The following is a 16,088-nucleotide window of genomic DNA, read 5'->3' on the forward strand; positions in this document are numbered from 1 at the left end:
GGCTTCCTTTTAATAACGACAGTTGTAAAAACAAACAACATGCACAGATATAAAAATGCTTTAGAAATGCTGTTTTTTTTCATCATATTTGCAATCCAGTGTCTTATTCTTTACATCAGTCGCTTACACACAAACATACCCACAACTTCACACTCTTATTTTGCTCATTTAGGTAGCATCAATTCAATCTCGTTCATCCTCACTTCAGGTCGAACCATCATCCTGTCCACGCACCACATGGACGAAGCCGACATCTTGGGTGATCGAATTGCCATCATCTCCCACGGAAAGATGCGATGCTGTGGCTCCTCGCTCTTCCTGAAGAAATGTTTCGGCAGCGGTTACTACCTCACTCTGGTCAGAGATGGGACTGAAAAGATGGCAGCCCAGCGTAGCGGCATGATTCAGGCCAAAAAGGCGCGACAGGTAAGCTAATGGATTTTTGAATTTTGAAAGCAAAGTGGGTCATTTTACCACTAGGGAGCACTGTGATAATTTAAAAATGCATTTTACATGTTAGCCTCAAACTAATAATTGTTATTGCAGGTAATTATGAGGCTTTTTTTGTTTTTTGAACTCCTTAGATTACTTCAAGGCTGTCTTTTAACATGGGATTTTACTGAACAGACTCCAATGATGTTTTTACTGAGGCTGAAAAATCTACTTTTGCTCATTGCAACCTGGAATAACCTGTAGAACAATCAAAAGCTGGACTCATTTCTGTCCTGAGGGCATTTAAGTTTCCAATTTCATCATCTTTTACTTTTAGTTCTTATTTCAGTTGATTCATTTGTTTTGAAAACTTAAAGTGCTCTGATTAATTTTTTTTTATTCTTTCATTCACTTTGGCTTTTAATATTTTATTGTTACCCAAGTTTCTTATCTATGCGCCAACATCTTTTATTCTCTTACTTGGCTACATTTTAAAAGAGCCTCTAGACCTCAATCCTCAAAGAATTTATATAAGTCTTGAATAAAAACCTAATAGATGTCAACTTGTCATGTCCAAAATTTTGACCAGAATTGGTACGGATAATCCTCAGACAAACTCACGTAAAAGTTCAGAAGGATTTTAGATTTTGGAAACCATTTGTGCCTGACAGCCAATCGTAATGGACCAGGTGGATGTGAGATCATTTTTTAGCAACTGTTTGACACCAAAGTCTTTCAAGGTTCTTATAAACAACTCAAAATTTTATGTTTTGATGCCTTTGTGGTGATGCAAAAAGCTGCAAAAAACAAGTTTTGCCACAAAATGATTGATACATTTTCCTTTTTCAAAGTGATTCTTGTATCAGGGGAGACGTTTGCAGAGTCCATTGATGAGAAATAACAATGAACATGGCTGCTGTGTTGTTTTTCTGTTTTTTATGTTAAAAAAAAAAAAAAAAAAGTATAGCTAACTGCTCGTCTTACTCATGTATCACTTCCACTTAATCTTTGGTCAGGTAATGTAAAACTTGCTATTAGTGTTTACAGTAATGCTTTTACCATGATCTGACTGTGTTGCCATGGCGACTGTGCCCAGCTATTGTCTTAGATCGCTGCTTTACATATTTTAGTTGGTCAGTATCCAACATTTGAGACATTTGACTCATTCTTCCACATGAAACGAGTTTACAAACAACGATGAAATGGTAATATCTCTCACCAGATCACCAAAAAACGTGATTTTTGGTGTGTGAAGGATGTTTCAGCTTCTCATATGGCAGTCGACAGATAACTGTATGGTCTCATTATCTTCAGATGAACACAAATTTGCTGAGTGGGACCCGGCCTGACCACACAATTACCCTTCCTTTCTCCGTCCCTATTAAAATAGCTTCATATAAACCTGCTGTAATTGGAAGGGGGGCACTCTTTTTGGCTTCATATATCAAACACACATCTTCAGCTGCAAGCCCCTTTGACACAACTTCTCTCTGGTCTATTATTGAACATTGCTCCCTCTGACTTTCCTCTTTTTCTGCTGCCACCCTCCCCCCCGTAATGATCTGTGTTTAGTCTCTCCCAGCATGAGAATTGGCAAACGCCTACGTGCTGGATGATACTAATTGTCACTGGGGAGGAAGGGGGGTGGGGGGGTGATTCTCGCTTTTGCTCGCCAATGGTGCCTCGCACACTTAGTTTTAATCAATTAGAGCAAATGAACAAGATGCACTGATGCCAGAGGGCGAGAGCGATTACCATTTGTCTGCAGGCTCTTTGAGGTGAGCCGAGTCATTTGTTTGAAATAAATAAATAAACAAACACCTTTACCAGCGAGGTAGAGACGAAGCCCCTCTTTTTTTTTTTTTTTCCTGCATGACACTTTTGTAATTAATTGGAAGAGTTTGCAATTACACAGCCGATATAACGGGGAAACAGACCTGGACAAAGTTAGATTGCCCTGATCTCATTTCATTGTGATTAAACTCCATTTAATAAATGTCATAAAGTTCTTAAAATAATGTAGCAAGGCTCATTCAACCTTTTGTCGAAATTAAAATGTTATCATTTCTGTGTATCGCCTCGGACTGATAAGATTACGGCTCAGTGTTCCATCATAGCGTTTCTTGTTGACACGTGCATGTAGCTTTATTTAGAGCAATTAAATAGAAACTTGTGGATGCTCGTTATTTTATTAATCTAAGACAGGAGTTGTCAAGGAGGCGCTGTTCATCATTCTAAGTAGTAAGACCTGATAAAGCCTTTCTAATCCAATTCTGATTAACAGGAGACAGACTGTCCTTCCAACGGCAGCCTTGATGAAGGAATCAGCAGCCAAACCTGGAGCAACTCTGATCCCTCAGGTACAAACTTCATCTTTGTTACTGTCAGTCATGTTTTGCGATTAGCATGATGTAAACCAGTAATATGTGGAGATATTACACAGTTTCTAAGACGTACACAAGAACAACAAGCAATTGGTAGTGTCATGCTTCTTCAAAACTGTGTGGAAAAGATCCCAAAACAGGCAAATATTAAACATTAAACCTGTCAAAGTAGCGTTATCCAGTTGTTCCCAAAGTCCATTAACATAAACAACCAACACAACATTAGAACTAAAGTAATTGCTGCCTTGAGATGCTTTTCAAATCTTCTACTTACTGGCTGGGTGCACTTTAATGTCCCAATAAAGAGGTAGCTGCACATGGGAATTTTTAATGATAGGGTTATTCTATCTTGAATTATCAGGTTCCTTTTGTTTGACCATCTCTGATTTGGTTGAAACTTTTTTTCTTTATCATAAACTATGGATGTTTAAAATGTTATGAAGAATATCTCAGGAACTATTGAAGATAAAAGCCTGAAATTTTCACTGGTATTTATCACCATGCCATTGATTCAGAATCTGTAATATTGGACAAGCAGGCCAAATAATCTCTGGTTTGGGTTAGTTGAAATAAGAAAAAAAATTCTGTCATGAAAAATCCCATCTTAAATCAAAAATATTGATAATGTAGAAATCAATCAGTCATATTATTTGAGACATATGTAGTTAGTGTTACAATAAAACAAAACAAATGTACTGAATATTTTAAATATGAAATACTTCAAAAATGACAGTTATTTTTGTTTAACTTTCATAACTGATTGACGGCTTGTACCACAAAACCTTTTTTTTATTATCTAAGTAGAGTTCAGGATTTTTAAGATGATTCTTTAAATATAACTAAGAAAAAAACTTTTGAATACTGGCATGTAATGTGGTTTTAGTCACCATCATTGATTTCATTCCAGCATAACCTGGAAGCATTTGGGACTGATCAATCTGTTCTTCCTGAAGAAGTCCTCGGACTCCATGTAGCAACTGGGGTGAAGGATATGCTCATATTACAGATAAAAGTGAAACTCCAGAACTTTGTTTTACTTGGATCAGACAATCTACTAATATTTTCATTTTTGTGGTGTAACTTCAGTTATCAAAGTTCAATGAAAACATATTTTTTACTCAGCCAAGGAATGCAGCGGAGTTATGTGATGATCGGCATACCTTTGTCTGTCCGTCTGTTTGTCTGTGTGCAACGTTACTCAAAAACGGACTAACAGATTTGGATGAAATTTTCAGGGCAGGTCAGAAATGACACAAGGATCAAGTGATTAGATTTTAGCAGTGATGCAGCTTATAGTCTGGATCCACGGATGTGTTAAAGATTTCTGTATCATTGCAAGATAGCAGCACGGCATCACTGTGACAACAAGTGAACGCTACGTCAGCTGCCTGCTGACGATCACATGATTGTGATCCTACTACAAAGCCACCAGTGGACTTATCGGGACTTATCTGGACTTATCCATCAGAAATTATAGAAGAACTATGCAGCCTTGGCGAAATACTGCTCTCTCTGAGTGCTTTTCTTATTTTGACCATTGTGACGACATATTTCATATTAAAAACTATTTTATTTTGTATCATTGTGACATGCAGCTACATTTAGTTCAAAAATATCACTAGTCGACTTTGGCATCATGAAGTGTTTTGTTAATAAGCTCAAAGATGGGACTTTTCATGGTGATTTTAATCTACTCGTCCAATATTACATTTCAGACAAATCAGAGAAGATCAAGCAGGTATTTGATGGTTTGAGATGGTATAATCCAATATAAAGTTAAGAGGTCTTTGTGTCTTGTTCAAGTAAATTTTGATGATATCTTGGAAGTTATGCTAAATTCCGAGCAAATGAACACTGACTTTAACCCCTATTGTGTGTTTTTTGTAGCCATAGTGAGTTAAACCATACTTGTAGTTGATTTATTTCACAACCACCCATCCATTTGTGATGTTCACAAGGAGCCAAATCGTTCATTCTCTGATTAAACAGCAGCAGGGCAGGTTCCCCAAATTAAATGCAAAATTTTCTAGAAACGAGATTAAAAAGGACTTTTGTCCTGCAGGGCTGTAATCAGTATTTTAATTATACCGAGGTTTCGGATCGCAGTGTGCCGATGTTAAAGCTCATAGTGATGTACTTAAAGAGAATTATCACCTGAGTCTACAGCTCCCGACTGCTCCATTCCACGTTTAGCCGTCCTGCTGGCAAACTCACTGTTTTGGATCAGTTATTGCAGGTTTAAGGTCTTTTTGCAGGTTTTATGTTCTCACAGCTTGGAATGCTTCTTCAAATATGGTTTGATTTTCTTTTCCCTCTAGCTGTCTTTTACATATTCATGACTTTCTGCTGTTGAAGTACATGTTTCTTAAATACAGTCAAAGAAAAACTGACTTGTATTCTATCCTTAAATCTACAAATATCATGAAGAACCAATTTTCCTCTTTAAAATCCTCACATAAGTTATCATTTTTGCCTGAACTTCAGTTTTTATACTTTTCTAGACTTTTAAAATGTGAAAACTGTAGAAATAAAGCAAAAAATCATGTCATGCTGTTTGTTTGATGAGTCTTGATCGTTTTTAACCATGACATGATGAGCAGAAACCTCTCAGGTGATGGTGCAATGACGATAAATCAAACCCACTAAATGTGAGCTAGAAAACGCCATAAAAGTAATCACATCTCCACGAGTGACAGCGCGTTTCTCTTTATTAATAGTGAGCCGGCTTATTTTCACAAATAATTCAGTCTGATGTGTGAAGCAGATCCGTTTACTTCTTCATAAAGCACCAGGCCAGCGGTTGTTAAGCTGCTGTAATTATGTATGAGAGGTTCTGGATCAATAATGGATGCGGTGCGTTCTGCAACACTGTCTGGATTGATTCTCGCTAAGACCCGGCTTCAGGATGGATGAGGCCGGGGAATTATGTCCACTGATCTGTTACAGTGTTTTTAAATGTCACGTCATTGCGCTCTGTCATTGAAATATTGCATTTTTTTTTTGGGTGTTAAATAACGTGAATTCACCCCCAGATGTCTTCCATTTGTGTCCTTTTGAGTTCTGCTTTCTGAGTAATTTGATTCATCTGGACAGATTTGACGGCCGTGGGTGAACTGGTGCGTCGCCACGTCCCCGAGGCGGTTTTCTTGGAGAGCATCGGTCAGGAGATCACCTACATCCTGCCCTACGGTGGAGCCAGAGACGGGACCTTTGCCCATCTCTTCCAAGATCTCGACCGAGCCATGAATAACCTCGGCCTGACCAGCTACGGCATCTCCGACACCACGCTGGAGGAGGTAAAGCCAACGTGGGATTGACAGCGCTGCTATACACTAGCAGAGGAACATATACTTTCTGCTTCTTTTCCTTTCTTCTTGCTGTAAATTCACTTTTCATCACTTTGCTTTGCTTCAGTTTGAAACCACAGGAGTCTAGAATCAATCATTTGCCTCAGATTCCAGTATTGATTTTTCTATTTTTTTTCCGTGTTGATGATGAAAGTCGTGCCCGATTCAAGAACAAGATAATTTTCACTGAGTTTTCAATGAAGCAGCACCTACAGAAGTGGCTTTAATCTCCATTAAAATTTCAGATAATCCACATTTCTGCTGCTTGCATCACGTTTATGTCATAGATTTAATGTTAATTCATCGCAATGACATAAAACACAGTTTTAATTGCAGTTGCAGGACTTTAAATCTTAAAGAGAATAAGAATAATGCAGAAGATTACACACATTTTCCTCACAAGCGTTGCACCGCTAGTAGAATTGGCCCTTGTGGTGTTGTTATCGTCACATATACAGTCATATTTCTACTAAACAAGTGACTCATGCTGTATTTTTGTCAAGCAGAGACTAGTCCTGGGTAATAAAGCTGAGTGACTGTTGGCTAATGCTTGTCATGTAACTCAGACGTGCATTAGACACTCGTGGCCTGCAGGCGATGTGAATAATTCCTTTTGAATTTCGAAAATTCTACCACAACGCGGTTATTCCATCCGTCCGTGTCTTCTTTTGAAGTCCAGATAGACTTCAGTTGAAATAGGCAGTGATTCTCTATTATGCCAAGCTAATAAACAGGAGCAGATAGAATGGAAGTATCATGGAAATTACTGATATAATAACGTTTAGTCTCTTTTTTTTTTTTTTCACCTGTATAGTGGAGCTTTTGATGCTGTCAGACATTATATTCCCAGCGGTGTTCCTTGTTTTTTCTTAAAAACAGGTCAGTGTTAAAACAGAGCTGCTGATTTGGAATAAATGTCAGAAAATCTTCACAAATACGGAGATTCATTCAATCTGACACACGGTTTGAATTAGTAAATAAAGTCAAGGAGGCCGCTTTTCTTCAAGAGGCCGCTTGGCAGGTGTTCAAGTGAAGGTTAGGATCTTTGAATGCACCACCAACTCTGCTGAGCAGAAGCTCGACAGCGATAACTGGCATCTGCAGCAGATCTGCGCACAACCTCGGAGCAGATTTGGAGTTTATTAAATGCGGGGGAAACAAGCTGCAGTATCATTACTTTGCATTTATCCGGCTTGTGAGTTTCTAACGTGTCGGGAGACATACATACATAATTAATAATCATTTCTGATTTCTTCATTTTGCAGATTTTCCTGAAAGTGGCAGAAGATAGCGGAGTGGATGCAGAGATATCATGTAAGATGCTTAAAGCACATCATGGGAATAAACAGCTCACTGCAGACGCATGAAGTCAACACATCTGCAAAATAACTGCTTGAAATCCTTTAGTTCCTCCTACCTGACCTCCTTAGAATAAGCAGATTTTTTAATCTACTATAACTTTAGTATATTTAATGACATTTTTTCCTTCATACTATGAATATTTGTAAAGCTACAGATCCTCAAAGTACAAGAGGTGGATCAAAATATCCCTCATAGTACATGAAAAGTTTAATTTTTTCACAAGATTTGATACCACGATCATTTTCTAGACAGAATTCTTTTTGTGTGTACATTTTTCCCAAAGTAGCTTCTGGCTGTGAAATGCAGAAACAACTTTGGTGTTCACATGTTTCATAAAACAGTTTAATCTCATTGATCAAAACAGTTTGCAGCATCCAGAGCTCGTTTGAGAGTTTTTCAGATTATTCTCTGATAGTGTTCAGTTCTGGTTCTGTCAGTTTCCATCCTCAGAATGTGAACAGCAGTGATGATGTGTAATCTTGGTGTTGTCTTTCTATGGAGCAGAAAGTGATGGAGCAAGAATTAGGCTGCTTTTAATTCCTCAAGTAAATAGAATCTCAAATTTTACAATTTGCAAGTGTCCAGCTGGACCCCAGTAGTATTTCATCCGTTTCACATTTCTGTACCTGTACATATCCTCTCAATATATATTTTCCTAAAATGTGTGTCGTCTATAGATTCAAATATGAAAGAAACAATGAAATAACTTGATGATGACTGACATGTATTGCCTGCAATATTAGTCTAAGAACTCCTGAATTGAAATGAAACAGAATGCAACTGAAAACGTCATCACAAGAGCAACATAACACGAACATACATAAATAAAAGATGCACAGTCCGGCTGGGGTCTGGCTGGGAAACAGTTTTTTTTTCTATATATACATCACAAACCTGGTTGCAATCAAATAAGCTTTAGTATGTGATGACAACTACGTGGGTGACAACTACCTCAAGGGACTGAAAAATCCTACTTTTAAATAAAAAAAATATGACAAGTTCTATACCCCTGGGGTCTGCATGGACCCCAGGTGTACTGATGAGGGTTAAAATATGTCTATGTTTGAAATTACTTTCATACAAAAGGAATCATGTATAGAAGATGTTCCTGGTATCAAATGTAGATGAAATGATCCTTTCATTGTGTAGAACTTGTTCTTATCAACCACCTATCACTAGAGCTCGACCCGAATATCCAGATATCCCAATATTCAGTCGTTAAGGTGGTATCCGAATAGTTATTTTGAGGTCCGAATTTTCTGGTCCGGATATTTGTCGTTAATCGGGGCTGAATATCCGGAGCCTAGAAATTGCTATTCGAGCCAGCCCTACCTGTCACACATGCTTATATATGCCTTGAAAGTTTGCCCAAAATGCACTTTTTTCTCTATTGAATTATCAGAAAATAGAAACACATCCAGGAAACCAATGATGCTGCGATTTTGCTGTTCAAACCATGATACACCCCACAATATCGATGCTCAAAGTTGACTGAACAAAAAACAGATTTAGTCTCTCGATTATGACACCAGGAGTGAATATAAAACTGATTTGGTCGTAGTTTTAGCAGAACTCAAATGTGTATTTTACTCCTGAAAATTCCACGTGTCTATCTGCTGTACTGATGAAGGTATGAGGCTCAGAAATTGTGGAGAAAGTACTCTAAGGGCCTATATTCTGAAAATATTCATAGTATGAAGGTACAACTTTGTGCAGCTTCTACTAATGTACTAATGATAATGCACATTAAATATCAGCTGATTCTTAGATTGTTAGGTGGTAACTTTAATCACATTTAGTAGCAATAAGAAGCCTTTATAGAATCTGGCTGCCATGCGACACCCTGAAGGTACATCAGACAGAAAAAATATAAACAGAGAAACCTAAAAGACAATAATGTCTGAACTCAGATATACTAGTGATGTAAAAGACAATATGAGTCACTTTTCTAGCAGTTTGTCCAAAAGTAACTCAGTTATTTCACAGGTAAGTCCCTTTTTCTGGTGTTTGTGTTTTTTAGCAGAAACACTCGACTCATTGTAAACACTCAGTGGAAATCCTATTGTGTTTTCCAACTGTCATGACCTGTATTTGTCGTTAATCAACTGCATTGGATAAGTCTCCTGTTTTTTGTTTGCATCCGTCCCCGAACCAGCTTCACTCTTCAGTTTAAATCTCAAAAATCGGATTTCCTGAAGCACCTGGGTTTGTGCTTTTTTTTCTTCTTTTTTTTTTTTTTTTTTTACAGGGAATAATATGGCGTCTTGCAGGGGCAGGTAGCTCTTCTTATTGTTATTTATAACCCTAAATTGGGTCAGGCCAAAAACAACATATCTTATTTGTATTCCCACAGCAACAAAGGAGCTGTTGGTGAGAGAAAGAAGCGAATCCAAGAGGAGGAGAAGCAGCAGCAGCAGCATCGCCGGCGTCCGAACCAAAACTGAACAAATCAATGGAATGACTGGCAAGTCCTTCCAGATTTCTCCTAATTACTTTATAATGAAAGAGACTCAATTAAACACTTGTAAATCTAATTAACAATACAGAACATACTCTGATCATTAATATTTATGGTTGCAGAATCTCAGTTCTTTTTCTGCTTCTCATGTAGATTTGAAGGAAAAGTTCTCGAGTAAAGTGGGAGGTAGGTGCTGTTTTTTCTGTAAAAGCTTTTGTGCTTCACTTATTAACTTTGGCTTCAATTTGACTGTTTCACCTCAGTGGCCTTTTTGAAAAGAGCGAATAAACAAGAGCTCAAGTCAATTTTCTTCCAGTACATACATTATCTCACCTGGCTTTTCACCTTTTCAATTTTTGCTTCCTGGAAAAAGAAAAATCGCTGGAAGTGGTTTTCAATCAGAATTTTCTTTATTATCATAATGAGCGCAGTATTCATAGGAAGATAGAAAACAAAGACTCCACAAAGCCCTTGTTTATCGCTCTTTTCCTCCTGAGTCAATTCATGAGATGCACAAAATAAAAATGAGGAATGAGCTGGTGCTGCTTTAAGTTATATTTGATCAGCCCATTAGCGAGCTCAGCAGCTCTTCCACATACGCACAGATGATAAATAACACCATGGGTTCATGTCCACTCCAGACTTAAAGAAGAACGCCAGCCTCAGCGGGAGGGGATCCACGGTCATCACCGGGTGGAAGCTGATCAGAAGGCAGTTCCTGGCACTTTTTATCAAGCGCTTCCACCACGCCCGAAGGAGCCGCAAGGGACTCATTGCCCAGGTAATGGCCTCCGTCTGTCAGGTTGATGGATTGAAGGGTTACGCTAGTAGGGCTGCATGGGAGGATCAAGGTAGGATTGTGTGAAATACATGTTGGCTCTCAAAATCGGTTAATGACACAAATGATAGAGTGAGCTAATTTAAAATCTGAGGGGAAAAGTCATCCATCTCCACGGAGTCAATAGTTGAAGAATTTAAGTTGTTGGAGGAGAAAAAGCCACTGAAGGCAGTTTGTGAGTAACAGGATGATGTAACAGCATGTCAGTGAATTGCATGTAGGGAAATAATCCTTCTCTGCTGTGGCATGTTTCACCTAAAGACACCCACGGGACAAAAGTCAGAGTTTATTGCTGCTTTGCAGAAAGATTTTTTTGGTCTTTAGTTTCAGTCAGTCACTTTCTGGGACCAAAGAAATGTCAATAACTGACACTTAGAGACTTTACAGGCTCACACTAGCACTTTTTTCTCTTTTTCTTTTCTTTTTTCATTTTATAAGCAGGTTGTAACTATTTATCAACTGTTGATTTACTGTCATTTTAAAGACTTTTGGTGCTTCATTAAATTACAGACAATAACAAGTAAAATCCCAAAAAATAAGAATGAATTTACATGTTAGCTCTATGTGTTCTCCACATCAGAAATCTGTACTTTTACGTTATTTAAATCAGCAAAAATATAGTATTTATTCAGATATTTGCCATTATTTTAAAGAAAAGTTCTATATATTAAATATTCAGTTGTTTATTTTACAGATCCTCTTTGTTTTGTTAAATTACAGATATTAACTAGAAAAATCACAGACTTATAAAAAACATGTTAAATGTTTTTTTAACAGTGTTTGATCATAAAATTATATTAATTGTTGCATTTAGCTCAGCAAAACTATTGTTATTGTACTGACACATAGTATTGAAAAATGGTAAACAAATTTTTAAACTGTTATTTTCTACATTTTTAAATTTTTAATAAATTATAGATTATATCAGGGGAAATCGTAGGAAAAAAATAACAAATTTCCAGCTTAAACAAATTCTTGAAAACAGTAGGTTAAAACAATGAATAATAAATACCTTTTTGTAAAATATTTTTACTAATTTATTGTTACACAATGTGTAATATTACACTGTTACTGTATTTAAATCTGGTAAAAATATCATTACTCTACAGATATGTGCCATTATTTGAAATATATATATATAAATTTTTTTATAACATTGAAGTATTTTTTTTTCTTATATTGGTATTTTTTTTATTGGCCAGATTTTTACTGTATTTGACTTCATTTATTTTTCTCATTAACAGAACAATACTTATTTAATAAATTAAAAAAAACAATCCTTGCATTAGTTTTGATTTATATTATATATTTTGTAGGCTCAAAAGTTTAGCGTTAAACAGTTAAAGATGCTGTAGAGTCTCAGCCTTAATAATCTCCATTAGTTGGATTAAACTGTCATTTTTATTACTTTCGGGCCTTAACTCTATTATTGCATTAGTTAGATTATTTCCCATAATTGATGAAATTGTAGGCTTTCAGCATTTAATATTTAAATTAAAAAGCATTGGATCTGAACTCCCTTTTTTTTTTTTTTTTTTTTTTTTACTTTTTAGGTTAATTCGTAATGCTAATCGTCATCTCTTTGATTGCAAAACACTTTGCCGCCATGGTTGTTGTATTAAGTGTGCTGTATACAAACTAATTTGACTTGACTTCATAGATTTATGTTCAGAGAGAGTCGATGAAAAGTATTTTGTTTGCCTCAGTTTCACCTGATCTCTGTGATTGGCAGCAGAAAAGCAAAGTGACACACGTGATTTGTTTTTCCTTCATTTTACTGCGCGCTAATCATGTGTTTTCATTAGCTACGGATTAAATGTGATCGCTTAACAATTACAGAGATGACAGACTGCTATTAGCTTATTAGGTGTGTGTCTATATTATTTTGTTCCTCGTAAACTTAATTTCAGAAGTCAAAGCCAATAAACGGGCATAATTTAAACGAGTCAAAACCAATTTTGGTAAGTAGCAATTTTCTAGGTACTTAAATTTTTTTTCACCTCAACTTCTAAAAAGTGACTTAAATTCTGTTGACGGTGTGTGTGAATGTAAATATCATGCATCAGTTATGACAGCTGCCATTGTGCTGCAAAAGCTCAACCTGGGCTCCGTTAGGGCAAATAAAGGAGGTAAAGCGAGAAGGAGAAACAACCTTTGTGAGGTTCTTCTTGTAATTTGCTGCAGCACCAATCCTCATTAGTCACTGTCAATCTGGGACGTCCCTCTTTAGCGAGGACGCCGAACAGGATGGAAGGATAAAGTGTGCCAATGTGTAGGTACAAGGGTGCACATTGTCTGCAAGGGCACACCTCCTTCCTCTTTATTCATTTGGCTAAAGGTTTCTTTTTTCTCTTTTTTCATCGCCATCGTGTCAACAGCTCCCATTGTGGGCAGATATGACTGTGCTGTGAGGTAATCTCCTCGCATACAAGCGGTTAGCGGGAATATAAAAGAGATTACGACACCAAACACAAAAGGAGTGATTTATGGGGCTGGAAGTTGGGGACAGGCGAGACTTAGCAATGTCAGGGAGTTGTTGGTATCCGATATGTGCCAAAATTTGAAAGGTAAATTATTTCTATTAGGGACTGAACAACCAATTTTATTCAATTACAGATATTTTTTAGCAACATCACAGTATAAAAGTATAAATTTACATACTGACTTAAAGAAAAAAACAAGCCAAAACTGTAAATATCTTTCAAATATCTACCAAAAATCTGTAGTTAACACAGTTTACTGTATTTAAATCAGTTAAAGGTGTAATTATTTTTCACATATTTGCTGTTATTTTCACTATTTTGACAGTTTTTCAATCTTCCAGTATTTCAGTTTTTTTTTTAAAACGTATCGCTTTACAATGTAGGAAACTGCCAATACAATACAACAGTCTAAAAAAAAATTTTAAAAAATGTATTAAAAGATGCTCATAGGGGATCCGTACAATCCTATATTCAACAACCTATTGTTTTACAGATTTTCCCCAATTTTGTTAAATAGCAGATAATATTTCATAACATAACAAAAAGTATACAAATTTACATATTGAGTTAAAGAAAAAAATGGCCAAAGTTCTCAATATTCTCCACGTCAATAACCTGTAGTATGTATTTAAATCTACTAAAGAGTCATTATTTTGCAGATGAGTGCTGTCATTTGAAAGAAAAAAATGTGTATACTAAGTATTGAGAAATGGTAAATAATAATTAACAGAAAATGTTTGTGCTTTACCAAAAAAGACTCCAAACTTTTAATAATTTCCACATCAGTAAGGTGTATTTTTGCAAATTTGCTGCGTTACAACATGTGACAGTAAAATTACAGTCTAAATTGAACCCTCTGAACCCCAAAAGCCACAGGCGGGTTTGCAAGGCATGTTATTTATTTATTTATTTATTTATTTTTTAAATGCCATATTTTGTGATTTTTCTGTGCTAAAGACTATAAAAACAGAAACTAATTTCAACAATCTATGAACTTATTATGTGTGACTTTCAGTTTTATCTGATAAATGAACCTAATCTCAGTTTAAAACCGTAATATTTCATTAAAATCACTTTATCTTCATTAAAAAAATTATCTAAAAATCAATCTGTCGAACCAAATTCATAAAATTTGCCATTCTGTGGTGCGAATGTGAAGCCAGTGTTGACTTAGCTGTGATTAGTATTAGCATGACTAAAATTCAGGGAGTTTGGAGCTGAACTGTAGGCAGTGTTTACTCAGAGCAGGTAGGAGACAAGTTGTAAATAGTTACATTTTTAAAGTTTTTTACAGATTTTTTTTTTTACAGTGTTGGAATTGTCAATACAATACACCAATCCACATAAGATGAAAATAAAAAATTAGGACAAAAGTTGCTCTTAAGGGATCCTTAGGGGATCTGTTGGGTTTTCGTGCATATTTTTTGTGAAATTTGTGTGTTTATTTTTGACGTTGGGGACAGGCGAGTTTTGGGAATGTCGGGGAGTTACTTTTGGTGTTGCTGGTGGTCGAGTTGAAAGGTTGTGATGTCTGGAGAATCACTGTATTGTGCATTTGAGTTTTTCAATACCATTAACACCAGCATCAGTAAAAATATCCTCTTATCCACTTAAAGGCAAGGTGCAGCAGTAAAGCTGTTATAAACATGGAATTGGATAAATGATTGCTGAGACAATACCCTCAATCTAATGAAGCGCTTGACTCTGCAAGAAAATATAAACACCTCTTAATCACACCTCTTTTTGCACATAATCCCATCCTCCTCTTTAAATCCCTGCTAAACTCGAGAATGCGATAAACTCATGCATTGTTCATGGGGGCGCTTTGGCTTTGTGAGCATAATAACTTTATTTTTTTGCAGATTTCTCTCAGTGGAAAAAGTAGCAGCTGTCACCTGCAATTACTGCAGAGAAAGAGGGAGCAACAGAACAAGAATAGTTCCTTTCTTTTCCGTCTTTATCTTTCCCTCCGAGCACATTTCCTCGGCCGAAAGCTCCGCGCAGTAAATTCAGGGTTTTTCAATTGCAGCATCTTGAATTGGCCTTGGCAAATTGCGCGGCCTGCAATTAATCAAACGTACGCAAACCTCCCCTTTGCTTGCCGAGTGCGCCCTGACCTGCCAATGATTAAACAGTAAAGATATCTTCTTTTTTTTCCCCCCGCTGACCTTTTTGTCAGCTCTAACAATGTAATGAAAAGAGAATTACATGATGAAGAAAAGAGGATTGGATTGGGGAGAGAAGAGGGGGAGAGTGTTGGGGTTTTAGCGTCTGTTTAAAAAAAAAACACACAAAAGACAAGTGAATGGCGAGAAACTAATTATATCTGAGTGGCCAGATGATGGTGGCAGTGTTGGAAGTGTTTAATCAAACTCGTAAAGCAGCAGAAGAGCCCAAACATGTTGGCGGGTGGCCGATTAATGTACACACATTATTTCACTGGTCCTGTGTTATTGTCGTTATGCATTTTTTAGCACCTAACGACAGTCGGGAGGCTCGGGGAGGAATGAAATTAATCTCTCATTGACTGTTGGAGTGCCGGAGTGGTTAAACATGCGTCTGTATGACTCGTACAGGCATTATGAAGACGTTTTTTTGTTTTAAAAGAGGCCAGCTGTATTGTTATCCCTCATAACTGTCACTGTAACATAACAAATGGTCATAAAATAAATCCACTGATTAAACAAACTACTGCTGCATTTTACCTCCAATAATGAACCAAACGCAAGCTGAAAGTTGTGCTATTTCATTAAAAATTCCCTAGATTTCGTAAAAATCAAAAGA

At 36.6% G+C, this 16,088-nt stretch overlaps 1 protein-coding gene across 1 annotated transcript in view; it reads left to right on the forward strand.

Annotated features, from left to right (window-relative positions):
• Positions 1-16,088, forward strand: part of LOC111565691 (phospholipid-transporting ATPase ABCA1-like) — a 197,552-nt gene that overhangs the window by 83,595 nt on the left and 97,869 nt on the right. Inside the window, exons 23-29 of the mRNA XM_023265879.3 lie at positions 209-426; positions 2,717-2,792; positions 5,910-6,112; positions 7,429-7,477; positions 9,879-9,989; positions 10,137-10,169; positions 10,625-10,764. Of these exons, the coding sequence (XP_023121647.2) occupies positions 209-426; positions 2,717-2,792; positions 5,910-6,112; positions 7,429-7,477; positions 9,879-9,989; positions 10,137-10,169; positions 10,625-10,764 (830 nt within the window). The remainder of the gene's footprint in view (positions 1-208; positions 427-2,716; positions 2,793-5,909; positions 6,113-7,428; positions 7,478-9,878; positions 9,990-10,136; positions 10,170-10,624; positions 10,765-16,088) is intronic.

This window comes from Amphiprion ocellaris, chromosome 23 (genome assembly GCF_022539595.1).
Source record: "Amphiprion ocellaris isolate individual 3 ecotype Okinawa chromosome 23, ASM2253959v1, whole genome shotgun sequence".
NCBI lineage: Eukaryota > Metazoa > Chordata > Actinopteri > Pomacentridae > Amphiprion > Amphiprion ocellaris.